This window comes from Drosophila ananassae, chromosome 2L, assembly GCF_017639315.1.
Source record: "Drosophila ananassae strain 14024-0371.13 chromosome 2L, ASM1763931v2, whole genome shotgun sequence".
NCBI lineage: Eukaryota > Metazoa > Arthropoda > Insecta > Diptera > Drosophilidae > Drosophila > Drosophila ananassae.
The window spans coordinates 23,456,241-23,473,479 of NC_057927.1; the positions used below are offsets into that span (position 1 = coordinate 23,456,241).

Sequence of the window (17,239 nt, forward strand, 5' to 3'; positions counted from 1 at the left end):
AAGATTTTCAATTGTAGCTTTTTTGGCGAACGTTAGATGGCCTCACTGAGTTTTCAGTGTTGGTTAATTTTGTTTTCCCATCTCTAATCACCCTGTGTTTTTGGTTTGGCGGGTAAAATGAAAAATAAAAAACTTTTCGGCGCTATAGCTTTTTAAAGTTATTATCAGTCTAAGCTTTTCAGCGAAAACAGTCAAGCCAAGGAAAGTGTGTTTCTTCTGAAACAAACCACCATATTACATTACTCTCCATTACAACCCCGTCCACCAAGTTTCTGCGGCTGCGCGGATGAAGTGCATCCGAAACCAGGACAGCGCCGCACAGTGCGTGACCTGGCGAATGGTGTGCCCAAAACGGAAGTGCACAAAAACAAACAGCGCCGAGGTTACCGCTGGCAACAATTCGATGTATGGCTCAGTATTGATAAAGCGCGTTTGCAACAATTTTCCAAAAAGCTGAAGCTCTTCTCAGCATGAGCTCTCACTATCTCAACTCCTGTGTCAAAGTGCCCATTGATCCGTGCAACAATTGTCCAGCTCCGGTCTACAATCGCCCCAAGCTTTGCTCGCTGAGCGGCAAGAAACCGCCAGAAACGGCTCCAGCTGAATCAAAGGAGGCGGATACACCCGCCTGGACTAACCAAATGGGGATAAGGTCCCTGGCCAAGTTCTACGATAGTATACCTGGTGAGATTCGCTGTGAAATTTATAAAGTTTTAAATATAAATATGTAATCTGTTTCCTTTAGACTACTGTGATGTGAAGCACTTGCACCAGGCAGAGTTCTACTCCACTTTGGAGAGTCTGCGGAGCACCAGCCGTGAGTTGAGATCCCAGCAAGCTTCTGTTCCAACAGGAGCTCCAAATCCACATCGACAGCGCTGTGCCAGTGCTAGTAGCAGTTCCCTGGGCCATGCTCATGGAAAATCGAAAAAGCGGGCCATCAAGGGAAAGAAATCGAAGAAGCCTCCCATTGTGCTGGATGCAGTTGCTCCGCCAAAAATGACAGCAACCCCCATCCACCTGGATCGAGGTGTCACACCACCTGTAGCGGTTCACACGCCCAATTCCAGTTGCCTGAGCGAGGAGTACGACAAGTGTCTGAAGGACCTGAGTCGCCTGAAGAGTTTTAAAGAGGACTTTGCCGTCGAAGTGGCGGATTTCAAGAGATCCCTGAAGAGTTTCGAGGCAGAGTTTCGTCGGCCCAAGTCCACCAGTAGTAGTGCGACTCAAACCCAGTGCCAGAACCAGACACAGACCAAAATCCGTCCGCAACCGACTGGTAATCCTGGACAGCACACGGCGCAGCGGGCGAAGTGCCGGAGAGAGATGCTGCGACGATGCTTCAGTGTCAACGATCTTGGAGGCCATGCCGCAGAAACTCCCTTACCGCCTCCAAAGTGCGCTCAGCCTACGCTAAGCAACTATTTTCCGAGTGGCAAGAAGGTGCCTGAGGACCAGATGCCCAAGATCCAAATACAATCGCCCACCGCTTCCTCCAAGCGCAGCAGCAGTGCCTCCACAGTGTGCCGGGGCAGGACAAGGCGCGGAAGAGGTCGCAAAGCGAAGCCTATGACCATGGCGACGGAGGAAAAAGCTATGCCACCATTGAGTATTTTCGATTTGCCGGAGGAGCCGGTGCCACGAAGAACTCCTAGTGTATCTCCCCTGCATCCGGTGGCTCGACCCAACCTGGCAGCCACTTTGAGAGCAGAGGTGTCGCGGAAGAAAGTTAAGGAGCTGAAGAACAACTGTACGTTTCACGATCCACGTCAACCATTCGACTGGGAGGTGCGCAAGACCCCGGCTTGGAAGTCGCTGTCTCTAAAGTGAGTATACATTTTATTTTTCTATCTAAATCCCTAATCCCTAATCATCCATTCTACGCTCTCAGTGAACCCCACAAGGCTCTGTTATCTATTCGGCTGGCCACCAGGAAAGCAGAGCAGGCGCTCCAGGAACGCCAATACGAACTGCACATGGAGATGATGCGACAGCGTGTTAAGTCGGCACCACTTCTCCTCGAGGGACCCACTTTTTGGGGTCCGGAAGTTGGTAAACTGAGCCACAATTGTCGCAGCGAGGGCATGCGCCACGCATGCGAGGGAAGCAGGCAGCGCCGGAAAAAGAAGTCAGAGTGTCCTGTGGGAGATTCGGAAGCCAAGCTGCAGCAGCTCCGAAAGATCTACGGTTCGGAGAAGTCCTGCTCGAGGCAGTCACAGAGAAGCAAGCGATCCGGAAGAAGGCCGCGAGAACTTTTAACCGAAACCCCCACCCATGACAGCGGCGACGACCTATGCAGCGTGGACAGGGCCTTCCTTTAGAGAATCACCTTTATCCCAATCACCTAGCCCCAATAACAGTATCATTTTTGGATTTCACACTTAAGTGTTTTATTTTTGTGGCAGTTGTAGGCTGTAAAGAGATTTGAAGTCCGGTATCACCTCGTAGTTGCTCTTCTGATCGTCAGACAATGGCCCATTACCCGGGCGATGTAGAATTATTGTTTGTAGTCCAGCAGAGAGGGCAGCAGAAGCTTCTAAAATGTGTACAATTTTAAAGAACATGTCTTATAGATATTCGAACAAAGTACTAACCCCCTGGAATATCCGTGAGGAAGAGAATATTCTGAGGTTTTTCGCGCAAAGAATTTGAAATATTGACATAGGATTGCTGCTCTTGTTTGTGACCCACATGGGTATCGAAGTGGTCACTGAGATAAGGGAGCAGATTGCCTGCCACGCTGTAACCAAAGATTAACTTTTGGGCATCAACGCTTCCACTGGAGTAAACGGCAATCCGAAGACCAGCTTTTTGCCAGGCCCGGAAGGCATCGGGCACATCCTCATAGACACTGAAAGACATTAAATTTATAAGAAAATTATTAATATTTTTAAAGGTAATCATAGGTACTTACTGCCCTTTAAGCTCTCCACTGGCATAGCCACAGGCCCAAATAAGACCCTGAAGCGTCTTCATGGGCGTAACCTTCAGATCTTTGTCTATCAGATAGCGTACAAAGCCGGCAATGACCTTCACATCCACCACCGCCGGAGGAGCACTTAGCGTGGCCTGGTAGTCGGCGTACTGGGGCACCTGTTGCAAATCCTCGACAATCTGCTTGGTTTCCTCATTTTCCCAGTACTCTTTGAGGTACTTTTCCACATTCTCCTTGGCGTGGGGAAAGAGTACTTGGTGTACGAAGCTAATGGACGTGGTGGTACCCTCAATGTCCACCAGCACCACTTTGGCCTCACGTTTCTCCGCCGTCATCGCGCTTATCAATGGGAACGAGTTATCACGCGGGATTCGAAGATTTCAAAGGGAGCAGCATCTGTTTATTGCTCTGATAGTAGAGGTGGTACTTGTGTGCGACCGGCTATCGAGTATCAACGATGGTAAAAATAAAAGACTAAATCTGTTGATATTAAATTCGGAAATAATTTATTAATCAATTTGTTTGGGGAGTTAGATGCTTAAATATGTATAATTATTAATTGTTATACATAGTTTGAATATCTGTCAAAAAAAAACAAAAAAAAATACTGCACTCTTTAAGCACAGTGGTCTATCGTTATCGGTTCTCGGTTATCGGCCAACGTCCATCTCTAGCAAGCAAAAAGACCTAGGGAGTTTTTAAAATTAAAATTTGCAATTTTTCGCTAATTCGCGTTGAAGAAACGATAAGTCGCTATAAAGTTGGCAAGTGCCGGGTGCGAGGCGTCAAAGAAACACCCGACTAATTCCAAATCAGAGCAGAAAAGCCTTAAAAAGCAATAACAACGCGTTCATAGCTGCCCGTGTGTCTGTGTGTGTGCGTTGTTTTTTTTGTTTATTTGGCAATTTCGGCTGTGGCCTACGTGATTAAAATAAGCTCAAGCGCATAACAGTGAAATGGTGGAGAGCACCCTTGGCTAAAAGCGAGCGACGGCCGCGGAGCAATTGATAGCCATAATCTCGAAAAGGTGGCGGTGTGGGTGTGTGCAAGTGTTGGTGCGACGGGGGCGAAGGTGGAAAAACGCGAGCCAGCCAGTCAAGGTTAAAAATTGCACTGTCTTGGTCTCAGGGCTAGTCGGGAGGGTCTGTACACTCCTACGCTATGGCCTAGTATAGCCCCATAAAGACTTTAACTCAGAATAAATTATTTCCCCATTCGGCGCTCTTAAAATGCTATGAGCAGGGGTCGCGGAAAGGTCAAGAACTGTGATTTGGACATGGACATAGCCCGGTGCTCGATCTGCGGTACTCAGCAACAGCTGCTACGCTGCGCCAAGTGCAAGACCGTCTACTACTGCTCGCCGGCCCACCAGCAGCTCGACTAGCCATCCCATCGTCAGGATTGCCGCCTCCTGGCCCGACAGCGTGCCGCCGCCGCCGCCTCCAGCAACAACAACAAGGCTCTGATGCAACAACAACAGCAGCAGCAACAACACCGTCAGCAGCTCCAACAACTGCAACAAGCTGTGGCAGCAGCCACTTTGGAGGGGAGTGTCAGTGGAAGTGGCGCTGGCGCCAATTGCTCCACTGCTCAGATGATGACACCCGCCCACCAGGCCCAGAGCTGGCCAGCGGAGGTTGATAACATCCTGAACCTGCTGGGACAACCGGGACAACCTCAGACATCAGTTTCCGACGCAGAAGCTGCCCAAAAGCAGCAGCAGCACCATCAACACCATCACCACCATGGGGAGAAGAGTTCCAGCTATCAGATCGGATTGGCGGATGCCAGTTTCATGGGATTGGGAAGGTGAGTTAAAGACGGCGATCAGAATTTCTTTTGGGATAAACCAACCTGTAGTCAGCACATTTAAATGCAAATTTTTACAATAGATTCCTACCTAAACGACTTAGATCTGTGTCTGTAATTACAACGGAATGGTTCAAGGTGCGTCCACCACGCTCTCTCTGTAGGGACAAGCAACAGTGCAACAGTGCAACAGTGAGGAACGCCAAAACACATTCACATAATTTGGAGAAGAGAGAGGAGAAAGGGAGCACTTCACGTCAAGATCAGGGTCAGAAGACATCGGCCAGTTTGACGAGTTCCACAAGCGAGTGCGATGGCTGGTCCATCCTCGCCCGCTTCCTGCCCTCCGGCTTGAGGTTCTGCAGGGTTATATTCCGGTCCCTATAAGCTCGACACTTGTCCAATACCCGTTCGAATTCCGCCACAGCCTCATCCGGCCTCTGATCCACGGCCACGATAGTGGCCACCTCCCACTGCGGCCGCTGTGGCTGCGACTCTCTCTCCTCGCCCGTGGCCTGGGCTTGCTCATCGGCGGCATAAATGGTGGCCACTGCGGCACCAGCTCCCTCGATCATGGCCAAGACGAGGCATCCCACAAACGCACTATTGGCCATGGCCCGAACCCCATTTCGAGCTGCAAGAATGCCGCCCGTGGCCGCGCCGCTAACAATCGAGTTCCAGGAGTCCTCCCGCTGCCGGTAGTGGACCATGGCACAGTCCACACTGCTGAAGGTGGCGCCCCAGACAGCAAAGCTGCCGGCAATGGAGGGTGTTCGCATTTTAACCGAATCCAAGCCGCCGTACAGGCCGCGCACCAGACCAGACGGAGAGTTTCGAAAGCCCTTCAGGTACTGGAACAACGCCCCTCCAATTGAACCCATCATAAAGGCACAACCGCAATCCTCAACGATCCTGATGGGGCATGGTTGTCGATTATATTCCATAATCCCAGATCCCTATTAGCCCTTAATTGAATAATAATTAATGGATTATCGGTGGCTAGCCGGGGAAGACGGTCTTTGTGTTCTGGTTCTGATTCTGGTACTGATGATGAACGCGTGTTTTCGAAAAACTCCTTTCTAGTAAACATAATTTGGAATTGTGGCAAAGTGACACTTGCCTCAAAAGTGGTTTGACTCATTTTTTTATGAAATATTAGCATCTAAGATATTAATCTTACTATTTCTGATAACATCTGGCCGAGATTAGGGGCCTCTTGAGGTGCATTCCCTCGGAACTGTAGGCCCCACTTGCATATCGAGGCAATTACCGATAAGCGGTTACGTGGCACCTCTGGCAAAAGTGTCATATAGAGAGTCAAGATTAAAGTTTATGATTGATTTGATCTTTAAAACTACATTTTACTTTTCAATATTTATAGTTTGTTGATAAAGAGAGTCATTTTTAAGGTGTCATTATAGAAAGTTAAGGACTAGAAACTAGAGCTCCCTGAGATTTGAAATACTTCCAATACCTCTACTACAAATACACTTACGTGTGGACTTCCCACCGATTAGATTGCTCCGGATTGTGGGGCCACTCTCTCCGGCAGTACTCCTGGGAGGCATCTCTCTGCCCGCCCACCTTTGGCATTACGTGCCCGGCAAGCCAATGCATATGGCGGCGCGGGCCAATAGCACCTGCACTTCTCGGATGGCGCTGACTTTGTAATTATTCTGTTGCGCAGTTTGCTTATTTGTTTATATTTTATTGTTGTTGTTTTTATTACAAGAGATACAACCAATACAGCCAATTTGCAAAAATATATATATTCGTATATGTCCCGGTTGAATCATCGAATTTTTTAATTCTCTATGGTTCTTATCGTTCTGATGGGTAATTGTTCCGCTACCCTGGGTGGTCCGGAGCGTTTTGCGTACGTGCTGGGAGTACGTAAGCGGGAGTCGTTTGAATTCGTGTTATCAGGAGCGTTTGTTGTCTGTTCTATCTGGGAGATCTAAGAGATGTGTGTGTCTTGTTTCTATTTAACAATTAGCGGCGCATCCGACGTGATCTCATTTTCCAGTAAGACCAAGAAACTAAAATAAATAATAAATAAAAATTGCGCAAAAATTTGCTTAGATTGTTTGCTTGGAAGCCGCATTTATCCGCCGATAGTCAAGGTCACTCCTGCTGATAAGAAAGGTCAATAGTCGTCCCTTAGTCTCTCCCCCTAGTCTAGTCTCTCCCTAGTCTCAGACATATGTAGCTTAGCTTAGTGGAATGCCTATTTATGCAGAAATTACTGGAAGCCCTCACGTCGAGTGACTTGCAGAAACCCTAGTATTAAAATAGACTTCAAGAACCCTATTTTCTGAATCAGATGTCTTGGTGGCCGGCAAACGTGCTTGTCTCCAAGCGATGGATCTCGAAACCAACAGCAAATCACAATTAAACACCAGCTACGTAGGCAGACGCACGTCATCAAGGTCGTCTGGGGCTGTCTCAGTGCGTGTGCGCCTGTCACGCCCCCCTTTTAGGCCCACAAACTCCCTTGAACCGGCTTGAGGGCTGAGGGCAGAGAGGTCTGAGGTGTGAGGGTTTCCACTGGTACACGTGCCGCAGTGACTATTGCCGCACGTAATACACTTTTTAGAACATACATCACCACCGAAGGGCCAAAAATCGATCATTATATTGAGTACACTGAGAGAAGAGTTGCATATAATTCAATTATTAACATTATTTTATGTATATTTTTAATAAATAATGAATAAATATTAGTCTTGAAAGGGGAAAACAACATGACTAGGATGGCTTTTAGCTTGAAGTGCACTGAGAAAAGCCTTAAAATGTAATTATAATCAAAAATAAACACAATTATTAATAATAATAAAGGTTAAAATAATATAATAGTAGTAATGGTATATCACAAATATATAACATTATAAAAAATATGAAAAGAAAATTTATAAAAACATATCAGTAAAAACTCTCAGTGTAGGCAAGTGATTTCGTGTGGGCAATATGAGTGTCTCGTACCGACTTTGAACTAGGACGTTGACCCAGTTCCTCAGGCAGTTGCTTCCGCGTGTGTTTGACGTTCTAGCCGCCCCTCATCTTCGGCCCGCGTTCTTGGACCGAATTCTTTATACTTTTGTGCCAAAAACACTCTGAATCAAACAATTATAAATAAGGTCCACCCTCCGACACCTCCCCACCACCCATCGGTCTCCCTTTTAATCTCTTTCTAACACCCCAACTGTGCGTGTGTGTGCGTGTGTGTGTGTGTGAGAGCGAGTAACTGTCTCGGTGTGCGTGCTGGGCTACGTGACGATTGTTGCGCCTGTCTTTTCTGTCTTTGTTTGACTTTTTGTTTGCATTTGGATTGTGTTTGCGATGGGCGTGTGTTTGAACTCGCCTGAAGAAGGGCAATCGGAAGGATCTCCGCCGCAGCGGAATCTCTCATTTGATAAGCGAAACGCGACGGCTGTCAGTTTTGAAATCTGCGATTGCTGTCGTCCCCCCAATTTGCACGTCCAGCTCGGGGTTTCTCTTATCAGCTTGTTGCGTCTTATATTTCTTTTTACCTTTTTCTTTACTTTTTTTTTATTATTTACTCACACTTACTGGGGACTGCTTATCAGGCTTATTTCTTGTCTTCTTCAGCCACTTTCCAGGCCCCCCAAAATCCTCTCTTTGTTTCGGAAATAGCTAGATTTTAGCTTGTTGGGCATTATAAATTATTTTTTGTGTTTATATAGTTATATTTATTTATTAACTATACTACTAGTTAGAATAAACATTTTTCTTGTTAATTTATGAAACAAACTAGAGAACAAAGTAGTTCTTAGTTCTGAGTGGGCCAAGTTAGTTTATTTAGCTATAAACCCGCTAAACTGCTCTCCGGCCCTCTCCCAAACACCTACTCTCTCCGCACTATCAGTGCTGAGCGGTGGGCCTGGTGCCCTCCGCCATTCGGCAAACTGACTTTGACGAGTGCGGTTCGTGACTGCGGCAGAGCTGCCCAGAGATTTACTTAACCGCAGGCCCCATAAATGATAAACAAACGTGACTAACAGTCCTGAGAACGAAAGCAAATCAAAACAAAAATCTGCCAGTGTAACGGTTGAAAACAAAACAAGTACAAAGTAAAAAAAAAAAAAAAAAAAAAAAAAAGAGAAGCAATTGCAACAGCTGGTCATCAGTGAAGTAAATGCAATCGGAAATTAATCATACCTGCCCGACCCATACACATGCAACCACTTGGCGCCCTACACACGTACACAAACCGGTGCTCTGCCTCTCGCGCTCTCTTCCCCTAACGATCGTCGGATCTTCGCCATAAAACTCGCTGGCAATTCCAAACTTTCTTCATTTGTGCGTGAATTGTTGGGGAAGTAACTCTGAGAACCCTGAGAACCCTTCTTAAAAAGGACAACAGTTAATGTCCTGCATGATAAGGACACTGATTACAATAAAGTGAAACAACAAACTGCATCTTCAAGCCAAAATGATAACCTCTACAACCGTGGATTACAAGAACTTCTTCAAGCACTCGGCACATCCTGCCAATGCTGAGCAGTACTTCCGAGAGCTATTGGATCATCGGTAATGCTCTAGATGGATTTAAAATAAATAGAAAACTATTAACTATTTTCTCCTGATAATTATCAGATGTTGGGGATTATGAATTCCGAAATATCAAAAACCGGTTAAATGTTTCAGTTAGCGGTCTTCAATGCCGAACTCTGGCTCTGGCTCTGGCTAATTCGCGAATTTGAATCTCTGTATTAATAAATTGGCAAAACAAAACTAGACTTTCCGCCAAATGGTCTATAAAGTTTTTGAATATTTTAAGAAGCAGGGCCTGTCGATCATCCGTGCCACACGTTTTGTTATAAAATATATACATATATTTTTTTAATTTTGCGACAATAAATAATAAATTGTGGGAAAAATGTATAATTTTTGCGAGTTGTGTGGCTTCTGCTTATCCAGAATTTTTGCGATCGTCTGAGTGGGCCAGTTCTGTTCTATTCTGGGTGGCCTACGTGACTGAGATCCGACGACTTATATGAAAATATTGGTTTTATGGGCGCATCATAAAAAAGTCGTAAAACTGTATGCATCGCAATACTGTTTGTTCTAAGACCAATAAAAAGCGCTTAAATCTAATGAATTTTTTGCACTAAAAATAGCGAAGAAAAGTGCTAAGTAGCCGGTGCACATACCTTGTCTAGATTGTTATACAGACTGAAGGGGTTTCCCCAAGGTGACCTCACACACATTGGCATCTTATATCGAATGCCTGTTGTAATCAAAGATTTTGTTTTGTTTTTTTTTCTCCGCAGTGAACGACGCTATGAGGACCTCTGCCGGAACATTATCAGCGATATGAACCAGTACGGATTGTCCGTGGTGGACGATTTCCTGGGCATGGAGACGGGCTTAAAGATCCTTAACGAGGTGGGCAGCATGTACAACGCCGGTGCCTTCCAGGACGGGCTGGTGCACAATCAAAAGCCCGATGCTCCCTCCATAGCGGTGCGTGGGGACAAGATCCGGGGCGACAAAATAAAGTGGGTCGGCGGCAACGAGCCAGGCTGCAGCAATATCTGGTATCTGACCAATCAGGTAAGGGTCTAGCCATCTGTAGCTCAAAGACAGACATTCAAATTCTTTTATTTTCTACCTTTTCAGATCGACTCTGTGGTGTATCGGGTGAATACAATGAAGGACAATGGCATTCTGGGCCAGTACCACATCAGGGAGCGAACGAGGGTAAGAACAGCAAAGATATATCCCATTAAACCTATTCTAACAGATGTTTTTAAATCCGTAGGCTATGGTGGCATGCTACCCCGGCTCCGGGACACACTACGTCATGCACGTGGACAATCCCAACAAAGATGGGCGCGTCATAACGGCCATCTATTACCTGAACATAAACTGGGACGCGCGGGAAAGCGGCGGCATCCTGCGGTAGGTTTTCATAAACAAAACACTCGAATAAAAATAAACTAAACTCTGAAATACACCCAACAGAATTCGACCCACGCCTGGCACCACTGTTGCGGACATTGAACCGAAATTCGACCGCCTGATATTCTTCTGGTCGGACAAACGTAACCCGCACGAAGTACAGCCCGCTCACCGAACCCGCTATGCCATCACTGTTTGGTATTTCGATGCCAAGGAGCGCGAAGAGGCCCTCAACCGGGCGAAACTGGAGAACAGCAAGACGAACAACGTGGCAGCTCAGACCCAGGCCCAGCAAGCAGAGCCTGACTCCACAACCACACCGCCCGCACCCACTCCTGCAACCCCAGCAGCTGCATCCGCGTCGCCTTCATCGAGTTTGCCGGCCAGCATGTCCACAGGCACCGGAGCCTTGAATGCGAATGTGTCGAGCAATTCTTGCGCCGCAAGTAGTGAGATATGCACGTAACCCGTGCTGGGAAGACAGCGAAGGGCAACCAAAAATGTGTAAATTATTCCCAACCAAACACACACAATGTAAAAAAAATCTAGTTAAAAACTATTTATAACCAAGAGGTTCCGGCGGGTCAGATATGTGAGAGCGCCCGGTCAACCGGAGCCCGAATCGCAAAAGTGAATCAAAGCTCCTTTAGTCGCTAAGCCTTCTAGTTGTAGTCTCTAAGTCTTATCCTTAGTTATTCTCGCATTAACCGTTAGCTTACTGCCTTGTCAGCGTCCAAGTTGATTGTTTATTAATTTTAATTTGTTGCAACTTTGTCAGGAATCGTATCCTAGTTCATTCATAGATTTTTGGCTGCCAAAGTATTATACCGGAAGTGCAGTAAACCAGCTTCAATAAGAACAGCAACAGTCGCGACGCAAAACGCATCCTATCTCAAAATTAATGCCCTAGCGATTGCTGGGGTACCCCACTCAATTTGTCGACTCTCATGCATCTAGTTAGAACTCTTTTTGATATCGTTTACATCTTTAACAAGCGAAAATATATGTCTATCAGAAATCTGTTCTCTTGTTATCTATAAATTATAAAATTTATATATTAATGGCATATCTACATATTTATGTATGTATATTTTTCTATTAAATGAAAGCCTGAGCAAATGACTCAAAAGCATTCTTCTTGTGGGAATTTTGTGGGATACTTTCAGTTCAAATATATGCAAAATGATTTCACAATCTACCTAAAAAATAATAGATTTTAATGCAAAATGATGATCGATTTACAAAATCTTTAAAACTATTCCGTTTAATGATGTTTATTGGCCAAGATACAGCCTTCGCTGGGGCCAAATTGTCCTTCCATGCTTTTTTCAACATTTTGAAGGGGATAGCCCAGGAAAAGTGATAAAAGCAGTAAAAAATATATCTTTCCTAGATTTTGATGCAGATTTATGGAGAATCGATCTACAAATAGAATAAGGCACTCCGATCAAGAATTGTCTGGAAATTGGCCAAGATATGGCCTTCGCTGGGGGCCAAATTGTCCTTCCATGCATTTTTCAACATTTTGAAGGGGATAGCCCAGGAAAAGTGATAAAAAATATAAAAAATATATCGTTCCTAGATTTTGATGCAGATCTATGGAGAATCGGTCTACAAATCGTTTAAGGTACTCCGATCAATCGGCTGGAAATTGGCCAAGATCTGGTCTTCGCTGGGGGCCAAATTGTCCTTCCATGTATTTTTCAACATTTTGAAGGGGATAGCCCAGTAAAAGTGATAAAGAATATAAAAAATATACCGATCCTAGATTTTGATGCAGATTTATGTAGAATCGGTCTACAAATCGAATAAGGCACTCCGATCAAGAATCGGCTAGAAATTGGCCAAGATATGGCCTTCGCTATGGGCCAAATTGTCCTTCCATGTATTTTTCAACATTTTGAAGGGGAAAAGTGATAAAAAATTTAAAAAATATATCGTTCCTAGATTTTGATGCAGATTTATGGAGAATCGATCTGCAAATCGAATAAGGCACTCCGATCAAGAATCGACTGGAAACTGGCCAAGATATGGCCCAGCCTTCGCTGGGCGTCAAATTGTCCTTCCATGCATTTTTCAACATTTTGAAGGGGATAGCCCAGGAAAAGTGATAAAAAATGTAAAAAATATATCGTTCCTAGATTTTGATGCAGATTTATGGAGAATAGGTCTACAAATCGATTAAGGTACTCCGATCAAGAATCGGCTGGAAATTGGCCAAGATATGGCCTTCGCTGGGGGCCAAATTGTCCTTCCATGCATATTTCAACAAAATGCCTATTGTGCTTTAATGCATTTTCCATAATAATCATAATAAAAATCATTGAGATTTTTTATCGCCTTAATATCTGCACAATTTTACAATAGAAACTGACATGAAACTGCAAAGGAAAATAAGCTTTGGACTTTATTAGCTTTTCTTCTTTTTTTTACAGGTGTAGTATGAAATTTTTGTTGCCTAGTTTTAGGCATTCGGAGGTATACCGCCCACAATAAAGAGATTAATTCATATTTGAATATACATTTTATTTTTCAGAAAAGTTGTTCATTTTTTAATGACTTTACATTTACATATAGTATATATTTATATATATATATGTGTGTATATATATATTTTCATGCTGCTCTGCTCATGCGATTTGTTTCAGAATGAATTAGTTGTTTCGCTTTTGTTGGAATGCAATATTGTAGGTACGATACAAGTTGCACATATGAATTGTACGATATCTCTATATGAATATATTTAAAATAACTGAAAACAGCGAATGCATTCCGTTAAAACCAAACAACCAAGGCAATCGTTAGAGATCAATCAATAGGCTGTGAACATTTACACTGATCGATATCATTTGCCAATATATTTAGTACTTGGCCTCGACCTGAACATGGCTAGCCTCTTTCATTTAGATAAGATGATTTGCTTTCCAAAAATATATGTATATGTTTGTATGCATGTAGGTAGATATATATTTCGTATTTACACACGACTGACTTAGGGTATCTGTATCTGAATATTCAACTATTTTCATTGCTTGCAATCTGTTGATAGAAAAATAAACTCCTTACTACCTTCTCTTCCGAATCATTGCTCGATCGTTCTATAACCACTTTGTATAACCCCTTATCTTCCCCATTCTTCAAATCCCTTTCTTTAATAGCTATGTTGTATGCTCTCTTCTAAGTGGATTTTATACAATCGTTCGGATCTACAATACAATCAGCATTCTATAAAGGGGGTAACTGAATAATCGGCAATGTGAGTTATCTGCTCGCGACATTCGAGGGAGTTACTTATTCGACTCCCGACAATCGCCAACGTACATATACTCCTACATATGTATATGTGGTATGTATTGAATATCTGGCGTAATCCCCTTAATATCCTGAATATCTGCCTCGAATTGTGCGATTTACATTTGCTTAATATTCGGTGCACAACAACTAGAAACGTTTGCAAACTACTCAACACGATAAATGGGCAAAGCACTGGCTGGAAATGCAGACACTGAGTGGAAAAAGTACTCGCACTAGATCATTTAGGGGATAATTTCACACTAATTAACTGGCCGCTTTAGCTATGATATACATATGGCTATTACACAAATACTAAGCACTTGATTTAACGCACAACAAAAACTCAATAAGAGCAGAACTATCAGCTTCAAAGTGATTTTCCTAACCAATCACTGTTTGGCTTTAACAATATTCTGCTGCAACAACATTATATGCGGCATTTGTTATTCAGTTTTCGCTTGGTATATGCACCAGTCTACAATTTAATTGACAGAAGTTACAATTTAAAATTATCTTCATTAATTTCCTTTTCATATGCCTTTTCTTATTCTTTTTTTTTTTTTTTGTAATTTTGTTTATTACTTATTTTTTGTTTAACGCACAACGAAATGTCTACGAATTTAACAACATAGTTCCATAAGCTACCAAAACGAATATTTCATATAATCCATTATACCTTTCGGATTGTGTGTAATGTGTGTGTGTTTGAGTGTGTGATTGTGGGGGTGTCAAGACGTAATTGACTTCTTGTCAACGAACTAATATTTGGTATACATATTAATATTTAATGGTACTCTGGATCGGCCAGAACGTTAGCCTCATAGGGGGGTTGGTTATCTGGTATGTAGTTTATATTTCTTAGTAAACGCATTTTGGTCTCAAGATTTTATTTAAATGAAGTTCGCGCAAAGTTGGAGTGAGTTTTAAGCTAATCGTTCTATCAGTTATTGGTTATTATAATTTTTATTAAATTGCTCAGTAAACAAGCCTGTCCAATTTCCGGTTTGGTTTAATCTCTAAAATCCTAAAAAGAAAGTCTTCCGTTTCCGCGACACAACAGGATTTCAACTTGATTCTCATTCCACTGGGATCATTGAGTGGGAAAAGCGGATTTATAATCGGGTAGGCATGCATATCAACTTACACACAACTGCACAAAAATTGTCCGTCAAGATTTTTATTTTAAATAACATCAAAAACATCTTCACTAGCTTTAGTCACCATACTTTCTTTTTCTCTAAGTGTATATTTCCATATTTTAGGAGCTGTGTCGGGAGGGGTGCGTGCAAATAGTCAGATAAATTTCTCTAAATAGTTGCATACTAAAAAGGATTAGGTTTTGGGTTCGGTTCTTGGATTTGCATTTGGATTATCAATACAATTTCTTATCCCACTTCGGATTCACAATTTTGTTTGGTTTTTTTTTCTCTTTTGTGTGCGTTGCTCATGTGGTTTCTTTAAATAGTTAAGTAAAAATTTCAACTCTGATGAAATGAAATGTCTATATATATTAACCTTCTTGTTAGTGGTTTTCGAACTTCGTTCAGTGTAAAATATCAGCAATTTTGTTTCGTTTGTTTTTCTCAAATATGTCTTCCAGCATCTTGTGTGTCTGAATATTTAGAATATGTTTCTGTCTTGGCTCCATTCGCAATTTGATTTTTAAGGGGGGTTGATACAACGTTTACAGTTCACATCGATTGGGGTTCTAGGATTAGGGTTTTAGGTTTGGATTTAGGGCCGCAAATACACTACAAAAATTACACTTACTTTTACCTATATTTGTTTTTTGTTTTACCATTGTACATTTATATAATAGCGTACGTGTATACATATTTATTTATAATTATACTGAAATTGTATCTCAAAAGGGATATAAAGCCATTTAAGTTTGTTGGTTTGAATTTCTCAAAACCTGTTCAACCAACAGCAGCTCTCTATTGGAACCGGCTGCCATAATAATAATACACACGGGTGTGTCACTGATAGATCTGTTGGGGGGAAAAACTTACAACTACAAATCCCGCATGGGTCCTGCTCTGGGTCCTGGGCATTTAAAAAAGTATAGCACACCTATGGGGGCGATCGCGCTTTTTGGATGAAGTAAAACCTCTGTTTTTGGCCAGTTTTGTTGTATAATATTGTGTATTTCAATCTGGTGTTGTTTCTGTTTTTCATTTTAGTATAATTGCATAAAAATCAACATCATTAGCATTAAAGTAATCATAAGCATAATTATGTATTTCGTGTACAACTAAAAAATAAATCGCTCGCTATCTGCTTCTCAATTTCTCTCTATATTTATATAAAAGTCAAATCGTAAGAGTTATCGCTTTCAGTTTCACTTGCAATCAGCATTGAAATGTTTACACTTTTGCACTAAAAATTATATCGACATTCTTTTTATTTTTCTTTTTATCTCTCAACTTTTCTCAGATCGTTTCCTTGGCCTATTTTCACACTGCTCTCGATGGAGAAACTAAACAAAAAAAAATCAAATTAAATTCAAACTTTAGTCAATCAAGAGAACTAGGCACATAAAAATTATCAAAAATTTCAAACTTGAATTATTTTCTTCTATATGTTTTTTTCTCACAATTTGATGGTTATATTTTTTCTTTCGATAAGAACTTAACTAATATGTGTGTGAATGGGTGTGGGTGTGTTCTACAATGCATGTTGATGTGTGATGACCTTTGAATGGGTGGGCGTGTGCACCTAATGCTATCTCCAATTGTTTTCGCTTTAATTTCCGTGTCGTTTTCTCATACAACTTTTTTTTTGTTTTTTTCGCTGCTGTGGCTTTAACCTAACACATAATTTAGTTACTCATTTTTAATAATATATAATATAAAAACTAAATAATGAATACGTTCCAACGCTTAAGCATTCCTTCTCAGATCAGTGTTAGCCATTCCTCCTTCCGCTGGGGCCGACCACCATGCATGTGTGTGGGTAATGGTGTATCGGTGTGTGGGTGTGGCGATGGGATGGCTCCTTAGACACACATCAGCTTTTGACATCTTCTCAGGTTGTTGGTTTTTAGTACAAGTACATATAATTAATTAAATAGGTAGTTGGGTGGGAGGCCTGCGCTCCCCCCCGCTAAATATGCTTGTTGTTGACAACAGAAATTCACTTAAACAAATGCCCAGCATTCGAGTGTTTTGATAACAAAGTCTTCTTGTGGCGCCAGTGGCTCATTGCCGTATGTGCTGCAATGCTGCGATCGACCCTGGTTCAGATCACCATCCAGCCACAGGCCGAAGCGACCGC

The 17,239-nt window shown here is 42.7% G+C and overlaps 5 protein-coding genes across 31 annotated transcripts in view; 2 read left to right on the forward strand and 3 right to left on the reverse strand.

Moving 5' to 3' along the window:
• The first annotated feature begins 44 nt into the window (after nucleotides 1–44).
• On the forward strand, nucleotides 45–2,378 carry LOC6501695. The gene is made up of 4 exons (XM_032456359.2): nucleotides 45–112; nucleotides 169–684; nucleotides 746–1,826; nucleotides 1,892–2,378. The coding sequence occupies exons 2-4, from the start codon at nucleotides 471–473 to the stop codon at nucleotides 2,319–2,321; spliced, it is 1,725 nt and encodes a 574-aa protein (XP_032312250.1). The 5' UTR covers nucleotides 45–112; nucleotides 169–470; the 3' UTR covers nucleotides 2,322–2,378.
• LOC6498863 (enolase-phosphatase E1) lies at nucleotides 2,366–3,488 on the reverse strand. The gene is made up of 3 exons (XM_001955746.4): nucleotides 2,915–3,488; nucleotides 2,595–2,851; nucleotides 2,366–2,536 (listed from the first exon to the last, which is right to left on the reverse strand). Exons 1-3 carry the CDS (start codon nucleotides 3,268–3,270, stop codon nucleotides 2,391–2,393), a joined length of 759 nt encoding a protein of 252 aa, XP_001955782.1. The 5' UTR covers nucleotides 3,271–3,488; the 3' UTR covers nucleotides 2,366–2,390.
• Nucleotides 3,489–3,495: 7 nt separating this feature from the next.
• Nucleotides 3,496–11,791, forward strand: LOC6501697 (egl nine homolog 1). Of its 2 annotated transcripts, none has more exons than XM_001955749.4 (5): nucleotides 3,496–4,744; nucleotides 10,039–10,321; nucleotides 10,388–10,468; nucleotides 10,530–10,669; nucleotides 10,733–11,791. In XM_001955749.4, the coding sequence occupies exons 1-5, from the start codon at nucleotides 4,401–4,403 to the stop codon at nucleotides 11,133–11,135; spliced, it is 1,251 nt and encodes a 416-aa protein (XP_001955785.3). In that variant the 5' UTR covers nucleotides 3,496–4,400; the 3' UTR covers nucleotides 11,136–11,791. The 2 variants fall into 2 exon arrangements, with proteins under 2 accessions (XP_001955785.3, XP_032312251.1); XM_032456360.2 differs by lacking the exon at nucleotides 3,496–4,744 and adding an exon at nucleotides 8,639–9,295.
• LOC6498862 (probable mitochondrial import inner membrane translocase subunit Tim17 3) lies at nucleotides 4,763–6,756 on the reverse strand. The gene has a single exon (XM_001955748.4). It carries the CDS (start codon nucleotides 5,686–5,688, stop codon nucleotides 5,014–5,016), a length of 675 nt encoding a protein of 224 aa, XP_001955784.1. The 5' UTR covers nucleotides 5,689–6,756; the 3' UTR covers nucleotides 4,763–5,013.
• A 4,298-nt stretch (nucleotides 11,792–16,089) lies between the features above and the next one.
• Nucleotides 16,090–17,239, reverse strand: part of LOC6498859 (TLD domain-containing protein 2) — a 70,482-nt gene continuing 69,332 nt past the window's right edge. For all 26 annotated transcript variants that reach the window (XM_044714024.1, XM_014910289.3, XM_014910290.3 and 23 more), the window contains one exon: nucleotides 16,090–17,238. In XM_044714024.1, coding sequence (XP_044569959.1) covers nucleotides 17,103–17,238 — 136 coding nt within the window. In that variant the 3' untranslated portion in view covers nucleotides 16,090–17,102. The remainder of the gene's footprint in view (nucleotide 17,239) is intronic.

Excerpts from the sequence above, each read along its gene's own strand:
- LOC6501695 (XM_032456359.2), top strand. The coding sequence starts at position 471 with ATGAGCTCTCACTATCTCAACTCCTGTGTCAAAGTGCCCATTGATCCG. Across the intron at positions 685-745 it reads GTTCTACGATAGTATACCTG|ACTACTGTGATGTGAAGCAC; the intron begins GTGAGATTCGCT and ends TGTTTCCTTTAG. Across the intron at positions 1,827-1,891 it reads TGGAAGTCGCTGTCTCTAAA|TGAACCCCACAAGGCTCTGT; the intron begins GTGAGTATACAT and ends CTACGCTCTCAG.
- LOC6498863 (XM_001955746.4), bottom strand. The coding sequence starts at position 3,270 with ATGACGGCGGAGAAACGTGAGGCCAAAGTGGTGCTGGTGGACATTGAG. Across the intron at positions 2,852-2,914 it reads AGTGGAGAGCTTAAAGGGCA|TGTCTATGAGGATGTGCCCG; the intron begins GTAAGTACCTAT and ends AATGTCTTTCAG. Across the intron at positions 2,537-2,594 it reads CCTCACGGATATTCCAGGGG|AAGCTTCTGCTGCCCTCTCT; the intron begins GTTAGTACTTTG and ends TACACATTTTAG.
- LOC6501697 (XM_001955749.4), top strand. The coding sequence starts at position 4,401 with ATGCAACAACAACAGCAGCAGCAACAACACCGTCAGCAGCTCCAACAA. Across the intron at positions 4,745-10,038 it reads AGTTTCATGGGATTGGGAAG|TGAACGACGCTATGAGGACC; the intron begins GTGAGTTAAAGA and ends TTTTCTCCGCAG. Across the intron at positions 10,322-10,387 it reads TCTGGTATCTGACCAATCAG|ATCGACTCTGTGGTGTATCG; the intron begins GTAAGGGTCTAG and ends CTACCTTTTCAG.
- LOC6498862 (XM_001955748.4), bottom strand. The coding sequence starts at position 5,688 with ATGGAATATAATCGACAACCATGCCCCATCAGGATCGTTGAGGATTGC.